Source organism: Podarcis melisellensis, assembly GCF_964234715.1.
Source record: "Podarcis melisellensis genome assembly, chromosome: Z".
NCBI classification, from domain to species: domain Eukaryota; kingdom Metazoa; phylum Chordata; class Lepidosauria; order Squamata; family Lacertidae; genus Podarcis; species Podarcis melisellensis.
The window spans coordinates 8,804,740-8,822,776 of NC_138547.1; the positions used below are offsets into that span (position 1 = coordinate 8,804,740).

The window sequence follows — 18,037 nt, forward strand, 5'->3', positions numbered from 1 at the left end:
TGGCACACCGCGGGGGGTGGCACTTACCGTAGGGCCTGGCCTGCAGTGCGCCCGAGCCACACGTCTCTCCTGGGAGTGACACAGTGGCTTGGCGCTCTGCACTGCTCAAAACAGCAGCGTGCGGCTTGTGTCTGCTAGGTGGACTACATGGGCAGCTTGCCACAGCGCCCCCCTGGGCAGCTTGCCCTGCCCCTGCTGCTCTGGGTGCTGGAGCAGCTAGCTAAGCCCCTGGATACATCCCCTTTGTGATGTGCATCTTAATTGATTGATCTCCTGCATTTGCCTGTTGATGTTCATAATGCACAGTAGCACATAGTCCAAAATGAGTGGGGAGAAACACTGGAATGCTTTTGCTTTACAAGGACAAAATGAGGCAGTGGTGGACCAGTTTTTGCAATTGTGTCTTTTCACACAGAGAGGAAAACATGCTTCAGGTTTTGCAGTCCTTGAAATAAAATAAAACCCCAAACCAAGTTCTGGAATCCTGCACTTTTCAAGTTGTTTTAAACAAAGAAAGGCAAACCTCCAGATGGTCTGATGCGGCCCACCAGGCCTTTCCCTAGGCCAGGGAACCTTACGCACAGGGGACAAATGTGGCCCTCTAGACCTCTCTATCTGGCCCTCAGGCATCTCCCTAGGCCATGCCCCTCACAGCTCTGTTTGGTACCCTCATTGGGTCTTTGTTGCCTGTCTGAAATGTGTCCTTGAACTCTGATAATGCCTCTTGCTTGTCTGGATGGGAGATAGAGAGGAGTGTGCGAGTGCATGTAGAAACTAACCTACTGTACTGAATTCAAACACTGAGGGCAAAGGAAAACAGGTCAGCTGACATTACTGTGAATGACCGGTGTGAAGGTCTACCCCATTCCCATCAGAGTTGGCCTTCAGGCTATGGGAGATATATGGAACTGGCCCGTGGGTTGGATCAAGTTCCTCCCCTCTAATTTAACATGCTAAGTGTTATGCCTCTCAGAATAGAACACTGCAGATTCATGGGAACAGAGGGACACAGGGTATACAAAACAACAGCAAAGTCACCTTGGACTGACCCCATGAAAGGGACCACAGGTTATTTGTGCAATTCAGCACTTCAGAATAGGACTAATGCTGATTGCATTTAGCTCCACTAAGCTGCATTAATTTACTGGCTGAATTTTACAAATGTAATTAAGGGTTAATATGTTTCTAAAGGCACAACAATTTTAATAGGTACAGACCAGGTTGAAAATCAACAGGTTCAATTTTTCCCCATCACTGCACACTGGAGGAAAGAAATTGCACCAGGATTCTGTGATTGTTAAATATAAAGACCATAAAAAAGAGTACGCAGCCTCCCTCAAGGTCATAGCTGTCAACTTTCCCCTTTTTTAAAGGGAAATTCCCTTATTCCGAATAGGATTCCTCGCAAGAAAAGGGAAAAGTTGACAGCTATGCTCAAGGTAACTCAGTAACACCTCCACTGGGACTTAAATTAACACCTTTCTACATACAGAAATGAGTTGTAAAACAATATCCTTCAGAAGGAATGCAACTTTAGACAAAGAACTCATAAATAGGAACAGTAGCTTTTAAGGGCCACATTGTTCTGTACAAGATTTTCTCTCTTTTCTCTGAAGTTTTACTTCCACAAGAGGAAAGATGCATTCATTTGTTCAAAGTCAATCTTAGCTGAAGCAAACAGGCCCAACCGTGAACCCGAACTGATGAGAGACGTCCCCATTATGAAACACAGCTAGGTCACGCACAGGCAAAAGGGTAAGGTCCTCCGTGGAGAAATGGAAGATGGTGTCAATGATAGAAGATTCATTGTCCAGCTGAAATATGCAAGGCAGAATTATTAGGCAAGAGCCAAATCTTTCATTTTGCAACACAAAACCTTCACACATGCAACTTGCTAGACTATATTGTTTTGAAGATAGGCTGAGAAATGTGTGTGAATAATTCCCCATCATGCTGGCAGGTCAGATCTGTATCTGCCCTACCTGTTGCAAGATAACTTTGACAGCTGGGCATGGCCACTGTAAGGGGAATCAGCCAATTCCCCTTACTCAGACTGCATTAAGGATATTGTTAGAAGAACCAGCTTACTCAATCATATTAGGAATTTGTTAAGAATGTTTATGTAGGCCAAGCCCAGCCTTGAGTGAGTCTGATAGAGAGCAGGCACCCTGTTCTTCTTGATGAATCTGGCACCCAGCTCAGATAATGCAGGCATGCTTTTCCTCTGAGAAGGTGGCCTCATTTTTATGCATGCATAAAGCTAAGGAGAGGGGATGCCTCCATCTAATTTATAGGCCTGTGGACTCCACTTCTGTAGGTTCTCTCAAGCAGCCGCTTTTCTGTTTGACCAAGTAAAGGACCCTCCTAGTGCCCTCTTTATTGACTTTCCCCTTATGCATGAGGGGAATTCCTCATACTTTAGGGTAGACATATAGATGGTGTTTTTCACCCTTGTTCCACTGCATTAAAATTGTAGGGAAGAAGAAGAAGAGGAGGAGTTTGGATTTGATATCCCGCCTTTCACTCCCTTTAAGGAGTCTCAAAGCGGCTAACATTCTCCTTTCCCTTCCTCCCCCACAACAAACACTCTGTGAGGTGAGTGGGGCTGAGAGACTTCAAAGAAGTGTGACTGGCCCAAGGTCACCCAGCAGCTGCATGTGGAGGAGCGGGGAATCGAACCCAGTTCACCAGATTATGAGACTACCGCTCTTAACCACTACACTACACTGGGTGTAGCTCAGTGGTAGGGCAACTATCTTGCATGCAGAAGGTCCCAGGTTCAACCCTTGGCATCTCAAGGCATGCCTGGGAGAGATTCCTTGATTGAAACCCTGGAGAGCTGCTGCCAGTCAGTGTAGACAATATTGGTTTGACTCAGGCAGCTTCCTATGTCAGTCATGCATTTCCTTCCACTTACTTTGCATCCTTCAAGGACAGCCATATAACTCTGCTCTTGGGAGTCGGTAAGGAACTTGATTTCTTTTTCCAGCTGCAGCTTGCCCCCATCTGGATGAGGTCTGCAGGAATACGACACCTTCTGGGTGGCCAGGCTGCTATGAAGCTTCAGGAAACGGAGCTGGACAGTGGTCGTATCCTGGTACTCCAGCTGCAGCAACCAAGAGAGGACAGAGGGTTAAGAGTTGGCCAAAGCTGGTCAAGCTTGCAGGGCTGAACACTATCTTGTGTGTGTGTTCAGGGGCGCCGACTTATAAAAAATATTGGGGGGGCCATGGGGGGGGTCTCCGCGTGAAATTGGGGGGGTCCGCACGCAAAAAGGGGGTTCAGAGTGGGACGGGAGCGGTGGAGTCAGGAGACTGGCGGAGGGTTAAGAAAAGGAGCAAGCTGAGACCCCACGTGGAAGTCGATCTGCAGCTGCTGCAAAAGGAACTGGCGTCTGCTCCCTTTGCTGCTAGGTGCGCGCGCCCACCCTCTCCCACGGCGATCAGGAATTCTTGGTGCTGCCGTCGTCTGCGCGCTTCTCCTGGGAGAGACTCGGCGAGGCTGGCTTCCCAGCCTTGTACAGAGAGCCATGGAGGCGCGGCGCGGGGTAGGGACAGCTCGGATTCGGCAGATGCGCGTGGGCGGGGGGGGCCTGCTTCCGAGTCAGGCGTCCCCTCCTCCCACTGAGACTCTTAGCAGAAACCCCCTCCTCCTGCTGCTGCTGCTGCCGTACCAGCCTGTCTGGGCGTCTCCTGCGCCGGCATCGTCCGGTGGCCGCCCATCCGCGCCGCAGCGCGCTCAGTCAGCGGGTCGGGGCGGAGCCGGCGGTGGGCGAGCGAGCGGGAGGAGGCGCGCTCGGGCCGGATCAGCTCGTCTGCTGCTCGCCTCTCGTTCGCGATGGCCACCAATGAGCTGGCCGACAAGCTCCAGTCCTTTTGATGTCGCCGCGGCCACAGCGCTGGCCCGCCAGACTTTACACGAAGTAATAATTTTCTTAAATTATTGGGGGGGCAGAGCCCCCCCAAACGAATTTTTGAGGGGGCTCGGGCCCCCTCAGGCCCCATGGAGTCGGCGCCTATGTGTGTGTTGAGGGGTGGGGGGATATCATCACACCTCATGTAGAAAGCTAGAATGTCAGGAGCGAAGGATTCCAACCAAACACATCATTTCTTTCTACCTGCTTTGGTGCTCCTGCCATTTAGGACTGCATTTTAAAATGCAGATAGAGGGATTTGGAACACTAGGATGTCAGGGGAAAGGCTAAAACTCCTTTCTGCTCAATAAGTTCAAATTCACCAGGTCACTTAGGCAAGCCCCACCCCACCCTCTTTGTTGAAGTACAGCTCCCATAATTGCTGGTCATTGCCCATTCCTGCTGAGGCTGATGGGAGTTGTACTTCAGCACTGTCTGCAGGGCCAAAGGTTTCCCACACCTGATGCAGAGGATTGCATGTATTAATAGGCAAGTTAGGTACCAAGTTATGATGACTAATTAGGGATGGAGAAGGCGCTTGGTTTTGTTTGCATTGGAACTACAGTACCTAATTCACAGTTCTAGAATGAATACACAAACCAAAATACAGCTATCCTTTGAAATTTTTGCTTCTCTGAATTTTGCAATGCAGTTCTCTGAGCAAACATCATGTAGAAAAAAAATGCACATATTAGAGAACGGTGTGCATGAAAATGTTTTACAATCAGAGGAAAATTTATTGCATAGGAGTGTGTATTAGCCAAAACTGCAGCCAGAAATGTGCCTGTTACGAGACATTTGTACCAAAATGCTGATGAGCTTTCCGGAGGGAAAATTTTGTGACGGAAACTTCAGTGTTGCTTACAGAGAAGCTTACCATGAAACCACCAGGCAGGGAACGGAACCATTGGAAGGTGTTTTCCAAAGCATATGCCCTCAACCAGGCTTTGATGGGGACCTAATGGTTTAAAAACACACAGAGTTCATCAAAGATCACAGATTTTTATAGTGATTAGAAACTGCTGTTGGGCACAGAGTAGTAACTCAGAGCAAGGCTTTCAGGGTGGCTGCCCCTGATTTGTGGGAACAGCATCCCTGTTGAGATACGACAGGCAGTCCCACTCCACTGTTTGCATTATCTGGAAATAATTGAAGGTCTTTTCATTGTGATGCCAGGCACCTTCATTATGCAGTTTCCATAATGAGCTGAACATGCATCTCTTTATCCTAGCCTTTGACATTATATTTGTGTGTGTGTGTTGTTTAGCCATTTAGTCATGTCTGCCATGGACCATAGCACGCCAGGCACTCCTGTCTTTCACTGCCTCCCACAGTTTGGTCAAACTCATGTTGGTAGCTTCGAGAACACTGTCCAACCATCTCATCCTCTGTAGTCCCCTTCTCCTTGTGCCCTCCATCTTTCCCATTATCAGGGTCTTTTCCAGGGAGTCTTCTCTTCTCATGAGGTGGCCAAAGTATGGACGCACCCTATTCTTGTGATGCTAGTTTGTTTGAAACTGCTTTTGATATTGTATTTTTAAATTGCTGCAACCTGCCCTAGGACTTTATGGTGAAGGTTTGGTAAGAAATTGTAATAATAGAATCACAGAAATGTAGAGTTGGAAGGGATCCTAAGGATCATCTGATCTGCAGGGAAGAGTATTTTGATATTATTCTTTAAACACACACACAACACTAAGAAGCACTTTGCAATTAATTACAATGGCACATATGATCATAGCATTTTAGAATTGGAAGGGATCCTGATGATCATCTAGTCCAACCTGCAACCCTGGCGTTATCATCATTATCCTTTTACCAACTGAGATGATGATGATAACAACAACAACAACAATTTTAAGCTGTTTTATGGTATGTTTGTAAACCACCTTGAGATGCATGTAAAAGGTGATCAATATGTTTATTAGTAATAACGATGATGTAATCAGTGACTTTAACCTGTTATCAACTGCTTGCAATATTGTATTTTTTAATGGCTTGAACCTGCCCTGGGATGTTACAGTGAAGGGTGGGTTAATAATTGAAATAATAATAAGCAAAAGGATAATATGTTAGCTGTTTTTATTGCATGCATGTAAAAGGAGAATCATACATTGAATCATACATTTAATAATAATAATAATAGTAACAATAGCAGTGGTGCTGGGTGCATGACTGAGCTTTTGCCCTGCTCAGAAACCTTCGAATTCTTACCTGGTTTTGAACAGGAGAAATACAAGTCTCTCCCCCAGCCGTGAAGTTGCAAAATGCCACCAAAGAGTCTTGCGGGCTGCCTTGGTTGGGGTCTATGTAGTAATGCCCTGAAATGAAACAAATTTCCTTTATAACTAGCCTGCTAAGAGACTAAGCAGCATCATGCGTTCAAGCCCCCGTCTCCCCAGCCAGCATAGAGAGGCAGGTGGAAAGGATCTTAGCAGGCTGATAAAACAAATGGGCCTCCTACCAAACAGGCCTGTGGAGGAGGGTACAGAGCAGAGTCAGCATTGAGAACCATGCTGATTGGCAAAGGAGCCTGAACACTTGCCTGCATAGAATTTCTGGTAATCCAAGGCTATTAGGAAAGTTGCATTACAAGGAAATGGTAATATTTATTTATTTTTATTTTTATTTGATTTGTTTTCTAAAGAGCAAACAACCAAACAGCGAAGCAAAGCAACTGTAAAAAGAATAAAACCCAAGTTTTAAAGCGCTTCCAGATCAGGACTTCTTAGCTCTAGCATTTATCTTCATTAGGGGGCTGGTCCACCGTCCCTCAGACCTTGTGGGGCACCGGACTATATTTTGAAAAATAGAAATACCCTACAAGCTGGTCCTGCAGCTGCCTCCAGACCTGAAGGAGGAAAGCACTCTGCATGCGCTCAGGAGTGTGACTTGGCACCACCTGCTCACCAGCATTGTTGACAAGCAGCAGCCGCTCCATCGGCCCATCCCTGCAGAGCTCCCAGGCGGTGTGCACCACGCACTGCAGCCTTTCATCCAAGGCCAGGTCAGTGGGCAGGCTGCACATGTGGAGCGCTGGGCAGGCGGCACACAGTTCGCCCCCCAGCTGCTCCAGCATGGTCACCGAGCCCGCCACCACCAGCAGCCCATAGCGTGACCCAGACACGCCCACCTCTTTGTCCATGGCCGTGCCAGGTTTACATCAGCACGCGGGTGGCGAGGCTTCAGATTGGCTGCAGGAACTTCCTGGAGCCAATCCGAAGCTGTGCCGGCGTCGTGGAAGTCAGTCCCCCCGCAGCGAGGCATCAGGGACTGACCAAGCGGGTGGCAGGGTCCGCGGGCTGGATTTATGAGCCTGGTGGGCCGCATCCAGCCCCCAGGCTGTAGTTTGCTGACCCTTGCTCTAGCTAGAGTCAAGTGAAAATGTTTGTGGGGATTTCTGGATACAAACTTATCCACTAGTCACATTTTGTTGCTCTCAATGGATACTGTTGCCATTCTACACACACACACACACACACACACACACACACACACACACACACACTCCAAATGCCCTGGATGTCAAGCCATTTGCAGGCAATTCTGGTGGAAATAACAACTTCCTCATGGACAAGCTTTGCGGGTGGGTTTCTTGCCAGTGTAGGTGGGTTAGATTCACAGAACCATAAAATTACAGAGCTGGAAGTCCAACTCCCTGCAATGAAAAATCTCAACTAGATAATATGTGACAGATCCAACCTCTACTTAAAAACCTCCAAGGAAGGAGAGTCCACCACCTCCAAGCTTGCGCCATCCTCCATGTGACAATCGTTTATATATTTGAAGATGGCTGTCATAACTCCTCTCAGTCTCCTCTAAACACAACCAACACTCTCAACCGTTTCCAGACCTTTGATCATCTTGGTTGCATGCGTTCCAGCTTGTCAATATCCTTCTTAAATTAAGACCCAGTGTGGTGCAATGGTTAGAATGTTAAGACTAGGATTTGGGAGAGCAGGGTTCGAATCTCCACTCAGCTATGAAGCCCACTGGGTGACCTTGGGCCAGTCACAGTCTCTTAGCCTCACCTACCTCACAGGGTCGGGAGGATGAAATAGGGAGGAGGATAACCATGTACACCACCTTGAGATCCTTGGAAGATAAAGGTGGTATATTAATGTAATAAATAAATAAACAAGTGGGCTGAGTGATGGATGTAATTCTGTGATGGCCTGGGACTTGGGCTCGGAGCCAGAGCCGGAGGAGTCTCAGTCCGCTCCCTCAGGCGGTATCTGATCCAAGTCTGGGGCCTGATTCTGAAGAGCCCCAGTCTGCACAGGTTCCCCTGCAACAAGCACCAGCTGGGCCAAGTCTGAGCCTGCCCTGGCTCCAGATGCAGGGATTACCTCGTTGACCTCTGCTGGGCAATCACATACAGCTGCTCCACTACCAGTTGGGTCAGGAGAGGCTGAGGCGGCCTCTGAGTCTAGTAACCCACCAACATCTCCCGAGCTGCAGAGACTCAGGTCTGAGAGAAGGAGAGACCTGAGTACTTGCAGTAGGAGTCCTCGCCTCGGGGCAATACTGGGAGGTGAGTTACCGGAGGATCAGGACCGGCCGTTACCCCGTCAGAGATAAGAGGCTGCCGGACCCCGCCCCATGTTGCGGGAGCAACATTGCTGTTTGCTAGAACCTGCCTGAGACCCTGTGCCTGACCTAGCCTAGTTTCCTGCCTTGGCCCTGTTCAACTGACTCCTCGCGGAATCCTTGGATTAGGGACCGGACTTGGACTGCGTGGCTTGGGTTAACCCCCGGGCCCAGCACAAATTCTTACTGTTGTTGAATGATTTAGGACAGACAGACAGAAAGAAAGTACTTCATACTGTGCATAGTTAAACTATAGAACTTGCTCCGACAAGGGGCAGTGATAGACCTCAGCTTGGATGGCTTTAAAACAGGCCTACACAGAATCATGGAGGATCGGGCTACCAATGGCTACTAGCCATGATGGCTTTGCTCTGCCTCCGTGGTTGAAGGCAGTATGCCTCTGAATACTAGTGGCTGGGAATTGCAGGTGGGAAGAGTGCTGTTGTACTTGGGTCCTGCTTGTAGGTCAACAGTTGGGGCATCTGGTTGGCCGCTGTGAGGATTCTGGACTAGATGGGCCTTTGACTACAATTCAGTGGGGCTCTTCTTCAGTTCTTATGTTCCTACCATCTGGGAGATGGGGTTGTGCCAGCAGAAGCTCTTTGCAAGTGGCAGCTGGGTAGTCTCTGGTCCCATTTGGAGGATCTACCAGGAGCTTCAGTTCTCGTCCCAAGCTATCCATGAGGCTCCACACATAGTCATAGTTCAGCTTCCTTGCTGAATAAATTAGATGCTAGCAAAATAAAAATAAAAGGAAATGAAGCAGAATACAAAGTCAAGCCACTGTCAGGTATGGTGTCCCATGTCGATATCAATCAAACCATGTAGAAGATAATAAAGAATGGGTGTGTGTGGGTGCCCCACAATAAGCTTTGTGCCACTGCAGATCATGCATAGAGGAGGTGCATGCTCTCCATCAGAGTGCAAGTTGAATCCTCCCAAAAAAATTAGAAGCCGTGAGTTATATCCAACAAAGTTCTACTCACAGCAGACCCACAGAAATTAATGTATGTCATGCCCATAAATTTCAATGGATCTGCTCTGAATAGGACTTTCATGACATATAGCCCTATCCTTGTGAAATTTGCAGTTCTTTGAATTTTGGTGTGCAGTCCTATGCTGAACCAAAGGTAAACTGTTCCAGAAGCTCTGCAAACAACATCTTGGTAGTCACGATAACCCCACAATTAATTGTTAGTTGTTTTAACAATAAGCTCATATATGTTTATATTCACTTGCTTCGATGTAAGCTAATTGGATTGTTTCGATGCTATCCTTATTTGTGGGCTTGGGATGCTGGGCTCTGAGCCCAGAAAGGGGAACTATCTGTATGTGTCATCTATGCCCTCATCTGTTCAGGTGAAGTGATGGGAAGGCCTGGCCAAAGTGACGTCTGCTGCTTTGTGTATAAAGAATATATGCATGTTTGCTTGGGTGCAGACCAGCCATCTTCTTGCTGCGGTGTCTGTCCTGCATTTATAAATGCTGAGAGACCTGGCAGGCTGATTTGCTGCAAGTCTAGACCTTTCTTGAACAAAGCACTAGAACTGATCACTCTTGTGTTTTCGACATGGTATCCTGCACCAAAACACTCCCATGAGCCCTTCTTTGGGCTCCTTTGGGCTTGTGGTTCAGAACAACTCTAACTAAAAAATGCACACATATACAGTATTAGGGGAAACTACGCATAAACATGCATATCTTTGTGAAAATATAAAAAAATGCAATAAAGTGTTTTGTAAAAATGTGTGTATTCACATTAAAATGCTAATGAACTTTCCTGAGAGCTTCTAAAAAATAATGTCAGAAAGTGGTGCGAAAATATGGCAAACAAAACTGGGAAACTGGGAAAATGAGAAAGTGGAAGAAACTGACAGGGCATAACTACCTTCAAGTCTTCCCTGGAGATGTTCAGTGAAGCACCAGGGGGTCCAGGAACACCAGGCATGCCCTATAAGTAAGAAAGAGTATCATCAATCCTGTTTTGGAAAACTGGTGCTCAGTGCTGTGGACCTCAGGTAGCTGCTTTAGTACTCCTGGAGTTTGGGAAACAGAGGTTCCCAAATGGCATGAATTACACATGCTTCTGCATTCAATATGCATGCCCTGAAACTTAACACATCCAGAGAAATGCCTGCTTGCATCTGAATGAGGAACTATCTAACTAGCACAATACACAAATACCCAATTCATACCAATGCATAATCCAGGCATGTCCAGAGTCTGTTTCAGGGGCCTAATTTGGCCCGCCGGTTGGTTTAATCCAGTCGCTGTGGCAGTTTATTTCCTGGGGTAAAATTCTAAAAAAAACCTTAGCAACTTCAGTCCTAAAAAACCTCAACAACTTTGGGTTAAAAAAAGCTCAAGAATTTCAATCCTAAAAAAAGCCAACAACTTTGGACGGCGCCTTTGGTCAGCCCCCATCCATGGCCCTTCACTTCATCAAATCTGGCTCTCTTTGAAAAAAGTTTGGACACCACTGGCATAAACTGAAACACAAACTATTTGCAGTTCTCTGAATTTTGCGGTTCAGTTCTTCAACCAAACAGTATGTAGAAAAACACATATATTAGGGGGAAATGTGAAGCGTATGGGGTGTTAAGAGAGGGGTAGTAGCTCTGGTAGGAGACATGTCATGGTCCTTCGAGGGTCCTGTTTTTAGTACGCATGGAGGAAATCTTGCAAGTACTTGGTTTGAAAGAAAAATACAGAAAGGGCAGTCTTAACTTACAGGCAGGCCTGGTAGACCTTTTGGTCCTGCGTCACCTTCCAAGCCTTTGAGGCCCTGGTGAAAACAAGAGAGAAGAGACAACTAAATAACCACTGAGATTTTGATGGTTCTTGACTCACAAGGTGGGGCAGGCAGGGTGGGAGGCTGGGTCCCTTACCTTTTGCAGTGCCCTCCATTGATTTTGGAAATAGGGTGGGGGCGTGTTTTGAGGTGGGTGTTGATTTCAGGGAAGGTGAGGGCAGAAGACCAGGGAAGGCTCAGCCTGCGCTATAGGAGAGCATAGCTTGGATGTTGCTTCAGCAAGCACCAGAAAGTGAGCCCTGCTGCTAGCCCTATACTGCCATGCCTAGCCCTGACCAGACATTGAGTGCTCTGAGGAAGAACCAGATACTCTACTGTTTGAGAACTGGGGGAGCAAGCAAGGGCCCCCTGAATCCAATGCAGAGGGTCCCCTTGTGAGGAAGAGCCTCCTGGGATTGTCAGAGGAGGAGGTGGATTTGCCCCCCAAGTCCCCAAGAAGGCTGGTGCCAAAAGCTTGGTGTACAGGTTGAAAAGCAAACAGCACAGCTAGGACCCCTGCAGCAGATCCCTGCCTTTGAAGCTACCACTGTGGTGCAGGGAGTAAGAAACCAGAAATTTGCTGTCAAGAGCCCCTGGCTTGAGCTGTCTATAGGGATAGGCGGGCAAGATTCACATCAATGTCAGTCATTCTTGGGCAGCTGCCAGGGCTCAAGCATCTTAAACCCAGTCTGGCAACCCTCACCCATTACCCCTACCTGCATCAGGCAGTTGGGGCTAGGAGCCTTTAGTCATTTGGTGTTGCTACTGTTCAATTATGACCTGGGAGACCAGGGTTCAAATCTTCACTTGGGTCATAAACCTCAATGGGTGACCTTGTACTAGTCACCCCCTTTCAGCCAGATCTACCTCACAGGGTTGCTGTGAGGATAAAGTAGGAGGGGAGGTTAAACCATGTATGCAGCCTTCTGCTCCTTGTGATAGATGTGGGATATAAATGGGAGGAATAAATAAACAAATAGATAAATTTCTCACAACATCCTGGAGCCCATGATATGCTGGGGGGTGGGGTGGTTGCCACACAATATCCCATTGCAAGACTACCTCAGGTACCTCTGCGGGGGAACATAAAATGGCAACTGGGGTCTGTTGATGTAGGTGGTGGGGCTCTCACTGCCTCGGGGCCCTCTCAAATCCAGAAATGAGTAAAAGCTTTGCATAAATTGTTGGAGTGCACCAGCTCATGTGCCGAATTGTGAAATCATGGAAGGTGGTGGCATTGAGGACTGCAAGTGTGCATATAAAGAGAATTGGGTACATCAATGGCAGTGGGGCAGTGTGCATGTATGCAGCGGGGACGTGGGGGGGGGTAGGATTACTTACTTTTTGTCCAAATGTGCCCTGGGAAGAGGAAGAACAAAGACAATACTAGTGGGGGAACAACACTTTTGTCCAAAAGAGGGCTCCCCAGCCCTAAAATAACAGTTGTTGGAAAATAATCCCAGGAGATAAACTCAACTAGCTATTGCATTTTGATTTTGGTGATGAACGTGATGAATGCGAACTAAGTCTCTCCTTTTTGGACATGTTGAATTAGAGCTAGTTCCTTTTAAAAATGAGTTTTTCAAGTTCCGGATGCCAGGGATTGAGTTTGAGACCTCTGACATGCAAAGCACATGTTCTGCCACTGAGCTATAGTGGTTCACTGAAGTGTGTGAGGGGGAAGGTCTTGTGGACCCTCCCCTACAACTAGCAAAACCAGCGAATGGTGCAGATTTTTAACTTCTGCATGCTTTATACAGGTGGCAGAATATAATAGTTCCCAATTGGGGGGGGGGGATATTGCCTATGTGCAGAATTCTGAATTTATTTAGTTTTCCTAATGTGTAAGTAATACATGTCCCATTAAGTCCCTGAAACAAAGAAGCAAAGCCCAGCAAATTTATTTCGAAAAAGGAGGAGGGGAGCTTACTGGTGTGCCAGGGTGTCCAGCAGATCCCCATGTACCACGTGGGCCAACAACACCCTGAGAATGAAGGAGAGAGTGTTACAAAGGCAACTTGGGCCTGTGTGAAAGCATCTATTTATCTATAATATCTTATATATTTATAGACCTCTTAATACCAGAGCAGTTGACAAAGAAAGATAAGAAGTACTATACACATCTGCACCGACTTGGGCCCTAGACTGTGGGTGCCCAGAAGCATGCATGACATGACATCATGATGTGAGGTGATGTAACATGCGCAGCTTGGTCTCCGTACTCTGCTGCCACCTTCCAGTGCTGCGGCAGGGCTACTCTTGTCTCTACCTCTGCTGCAGAGCCTCTGTTGGGGCCCACTGTGGCCGCAGGCGCAGCCCAGAAGCACATCTGTGGCCACAGTGGGCCCCAACAGAGGCCCAGTTGCCGCAGCACTGCTGGAGAGTTGGAGGTGAGGCAGCGGGCATCAGTGGCTGGGCACCCACATTGGAAATTTTGTGGGTGTGCAGGCACCCCTGGAATTGGCAGCAGTACAACTTTTTTCTCAGGCTTTCCCTGACACAGAAGATGGGGTCCTGTCCCCCCCCCAATTTTTTGTTTCAGTTCTCTGAGTTTCTGTTCTTATACAGTGGTACTTCGGGATGCGAACGGGATGTGTTCCAGAGCTCTGTTCACATCCTGAACGGAACGCAAGATGCGACAACGCGTCTGCACGTGTGTGGGTCACGTTTCGCCGCTTCCATGCATGTGCATGACGTCATGCACCATTACTTCCAGGTCACTGCGGAGCGCAACACGAAAGCACTCAACCTGAAGCGTATTTTACCTGCTCCCCTTTTGGTCCTGGCCTCCCAGGAACGCCCACAGGACCTCGCTTACCCTGAAAGAGAAAAAAAAGTAATCACTGAGGACTAGGCCCTTTTTATGTTCAAACTGCTTTTCGCCAATCTCGAAACCTTCACAAACATGGTATGAGCAGCAACAGATTCTCATACGTACCTTAAAACCATTATCCCCCGGGGGACCAAGGTAGCCCATCATGCCTTTGATGCCCTACAGAAAGATGCCCAAGAAATGGAAAAGGATTAGTGATTCTCAACAACGTAAAAAATCAGTCAATTACAGTAACCTGTGTTACAACAGCCACTCAAACAATAGGGTAGCGAATGCAATGCCTTCCAATGCAATGCCTTCTCCACAATGGTCAATAGTTACAGGAGCTGCAGTTCAGTATAGAAGGAACCATCTTGGCTACTCTTGTCTTATGCTGTCAATTGTGAATGCAAGTTTAGCTGGTATATTAGCAAGCTGGTAGTATCAAGCTGAGACAGTAGCAATCAGCACCTACTTTTTCTCCTTTGGGCCCCTTGGCTCCCTTGCCCCCCCTGAGCCCAGGAACACCCTGTGAATGGAAAAGACAAATAACACAATTATTTATAGTGCTTCATAGTTACTTACTCCCCGGGTGTCCACACCTGGCAGAGGGATTTTCCCCCAAGCCAACCATACAACTGCATAACACCTCACACATAGGTGCCAACTTCCTGGGGCCCCATGAAGTGGCCCAGCTGGCACTCATGACCATAAGAGGTCCAGAGAGCGGCAACATGAGAACAGGGCCTTTTCTGCAGTGGCTCCCTGTTTGTGGAAAGCTGTCCCCAGGAAGGCCTTCTCTCCCAGGCCTTTGGTGAATTAAATGATATATGGCTTTTTAAACTCTATTACCATGCTTCATTATTTATTATTATGCTATGCATTTTTGTGTTTTTCTATTGTGAACTGCCCTGTGATAAATAAAAATAAAACATAATTGGGCCATTCGTTGGTAAGTTCAAAACTCGATGCCCTTGTTGAAGATTGGGAAGCTACAGCATGAATGCATCAGAAATTGATAGAGCTCCAATATTAACTCCCCTTCACAGTCACACTGTACCATAAACTCAACAAACTCAATGAAAAACATGGAGAAGGAGCCAAGCAAACATGGTCCTGCTTTGGAATCTGTTTCTTAGGCTGCAACCCAGATACACTGAATGCAACAGAGCTTACCTCTGAGTGCATACCTAGGATTGCATTGTTGGTGCAAAAATAACTTTGGCAGAGCAGGGAGGAAAAGTTACAAGAACCTGCAATTATTATTTTTGTTGTTAGAGGAAAAAACTTCCAAACTAAGAGCAAGGTTTCAAGCCAAGCTGTCTTCTAAGCAGAGCATGCTGGATGGCACATCTTTATTACGGAAAAATTACACCAGTCTATCCTTGCACTTGTTATGCTGCTGAATATCTACACTAATAGGGAACTCATGTGCTATGACCGCTTTGCAGCCATAGCTGTCAACTTTCAGATTTGAAAATAAGGGATCGGGAGCCTCACCCGTCCCGGGGACAGTCTACGGGATATCTAACAATCCGGGATAGCAGCAGGAAGCAGCGGGAAATGGCGCTGGATTAAGGGAATTTCCCACAAAAAAAGGGAAGGTTGACAGCTATGTTTGCAGCCCAAAGGAGGCTACCAAGAAACAAGAGGGAAGTACCCACACACGGGCAATGACTAGTTGATGCATGTGGTCTTGGCAACCCAGAAGTGTTGGAAAAGGGGATGGAATATTGTGGAATGGGGGTGGGGGCATAATGGGGCAGAGCAGACATGCATGCTCTGCTGTTGTGTGCAATGACCCAGAACGCAACCCCCACACATGTCAGGGGTTGCCTGTATCCAGGGGGAAACCTGAAGTTTGCAGAAACTCTTTCTCTCTATATATATGGGAAAAAACCTCTAAAGGCAGCAACTGGTTTATCAGGGTTAATGGGACATTGCCCCACCAACCACAGTCCTCCCTCAGTCAGGTTCCACCTGCCTGTGTTTCTGCTTACAACTGGAGCAGAGAGTGTCACTGAATGCCAACTTCTTCATTAATCTCATTGTTGTGCTTTATACAACTCAGTTGAGAGGGCTGTCATTGGGCTCTGGACCTACCTGTCCTTGGTGCTGCCAACACCTGCCACTGATCTCTGTACCAATCCCAATGGGCTCGGCTCTAAGGGGGCAACCCAATGAGGGCTGAGCATGCTCACTGACCATGGAAAGCTGTAGCTGTGTGTGTGCATGAGCGAATGAAAGAAGCCAAGGAGAAGGAGGAATGGAATGGGGTATCTTGGAAGGAAGCATGGCCAGCATGCAGAATCCCTGAACAGGAGTACCCCAACTGTTGCAACATGTTACAAATATTGCAGTTTTTTAATCTTTTGCCAGTGGGTATCTGGTAAGAGGCCAGTGTGGCGTAGTGGTTAGAGTGTCAGACTAGGACCTGGGAGACCAGGGTTCAAATCGCCACTTGGCCATGAAGCTCACTGGGTTATTTGGGCCAGTCACTGCCTCTTAGCCTAACCTGCCTCACAGGGTTGTTGTAGGGGCTGAATGAGAGTGATAACAATGTAAACCACCTTGAGTTCCTTGGAGAAAAAGCTGGGCTACAAAGACAAATGTGTCCCAGCAGTGGCGTAGCGTGGGGGGTGCAGGGGGGGCCAGCCGCACCAGGCGCAACATCTGGGGGTTAGGGTTAGGGGGCACAAATCCACTGGTTAGGGGGCGCAAATTACTTGCCTTGCCCCGGGTGCTGACAACCCACGCTACGCCACTGTGATCCAGGAAGGCTCTTAGTGCCTCTCTGTTACCTCTAGACTTCTGAACTTATGCATAACTCAATTGTAACGAGCCACCCTTGTGATCAATACTTACATAAGGGCCTTGGGGTCCCCGGGGACCACGGAGACCATGTTCACCTTGAGAGCCCTGGAAGGTAGAAAACAGGGAAAGGAAGGGGAAATGGCTATAACTATTTCCTTAAGCCCAGCAGCAGCCCCCTCTTTGGCTGTTCCACCAACCTTTCCCAACTTGGCACCCTCTTGTTATTTTGGGCCAACGGTCAGGTGTGAACAGAATTACATATAGAAAACACCACGTTGGGAAAGACTGCCATTAAGGCACCAGAGGATGTGGAAGAGGACCCACAACTGCACTGCAGCTAGACCTAAGGTGGGTCACATCAGTGTCACGGCCACCACAGATATTCATACATATCACCCATCCAACCATTGAAGTAAATACAGGATGCAAAAGTGAATGACTCTCTCAGAAGAATAAAGGCAACAAGCATCAGCCATAATCAATAATTATTAAGAGTACAAAGCGTTTTGCCTACCTTGGGGCCTTTGGAGCCTCTTGGAGGTCTGGGTCCAGCTTTACCACGTTTGCCCTGATGGTGGTGGTGTAAACAGGGAAACAGAAAAGAGGTGGGTTGCCAGAGCTCAGGGTCTAACCCTGAGTTTCAGGGTTTCAGTTTTAACAATAAAAACATCAGCAACAAAAACACAAATAAGCATGATTTCAAATTCACTACAGACTGAATTTCCTTGAGGAACCCCATGTGCTTTTAATGTATGACCAGAGAGTATCTGGCAGGGGAAGAAACCAAGGATAAAGTATAATTTGTTAACAGATGCTAAGGAAAGAGGTGGCTTCTCCCTGCCATATTTGAGGTTATATTATGAGGTGTCCTGTCTTTGCTGGCTGCAGGAGTGGATTGACTTAAAAAATGTGGATATTCTGAACTTGGAAGGTCACGGTAATAGATTTGGTTGGCATGCATATCTATAATATGAAAAGACAAATGTGCATAAAGGTTTCCTAAACCACTTGGTGAGAAAATCGATTTACTTGGTGTGGGAGAAATATTAAAATTTATCGGAACAGAAAACACCTTGGTGGCTCTCCCCATTGAATATCTGTGAAAACACTTAATGCA

The 18,037-nt window shown here is 47.4% G+C and overlaps 2 protein-coding genes and 1 long non-coding RNA gene across 6 annotated transcripts in view; 2 read left to right on the forward strand and 1 right to left on the reverse strand.

The window, feature by feature from the left end:
* The window catches only part of LOC309361563, a 255,050-nt gene extending 245,846 nt beyond the window's left edge, over positions 1-9,204 (forward strand). Inside the window, exon 3 of the long non-coding RNA XR_014164508.1 lies at positions 9,189-9,204. This is a non-coding gene — a long non-coding RNA (uncharacterized lncRNA). The remainder of the gene's footprint in view (positions 1-9,188) is intronic.
* SLC31A2 (solute carrier family 31 member 2) overlaps positions 1-18,037 on the forward strand; it is a 766,698-nt gene that overhangs the window by 120,973 nt on the left and 627,688 nt on the right. The window lies entirely within an intron of this gene.
* The window catches only part of LOC309361395 (uncharacterized protein), a 149,729-nt gene continuing 132,014 nt past the window's right edge, over positions 323-18,037 (reverse strand). For 2 of the 3 annotated variants that reach the window (XM_081896271.1, XM_081896273.1), the window contains exons 55-68: positions 17,435-17,488; positions 16,972-17,025; positions 14,582-14,635; positions 14,233-14,286; positions 14,060-14,113; positions 13,225-13,278; positions 12,636-12,653; positions 11,235-11,288; positions 10,392-10,454; positions 9,071-9,236; positions 6,128-6,234; positions 4,791-4,871; positions 2,918-3,106; positions 323-1,814 (exon numbers count right to left, since the gene is read on the reverse strand). In XM_081896271.1, the coding sequence (XP_081752397.1) occupies positions 1,665-1,814; positions 2,918-3,106; positions 4,791-4,871; positions 6,128-6,234; positions 9,071-9,236; positions 10,392-10,454; positions 11,235-11,288; positions 12,636-12,653; positions 13,225-13,278; positions 14,060-14,113; positions 14,233-14,286; positions 14,582-14,635; positions 16,972-17,025; positions 17,435-17,488 (1,152 nt within the window). In that variant the 3' untranslated portion in view covers positions 323-1,664. The remainder of the gene's footprint in view (positions 1,815-2,917; positions 3,107-4,790; positions 4,872-6,127; positions 6,235-9,070; positions 9,237-10,391; positions 10,455-11,234; positions 11,289-12,635; positions 12,654-13,224; positions 13,279-14,059; positions 14,114-14,232; positions 14,287-14,581; positions 14,636-16,971; positions 17,026-17,434; positions 17,489-18,037) is intronic. The other variant, XM_081896272.1, reaches the window with a different exon arrangement.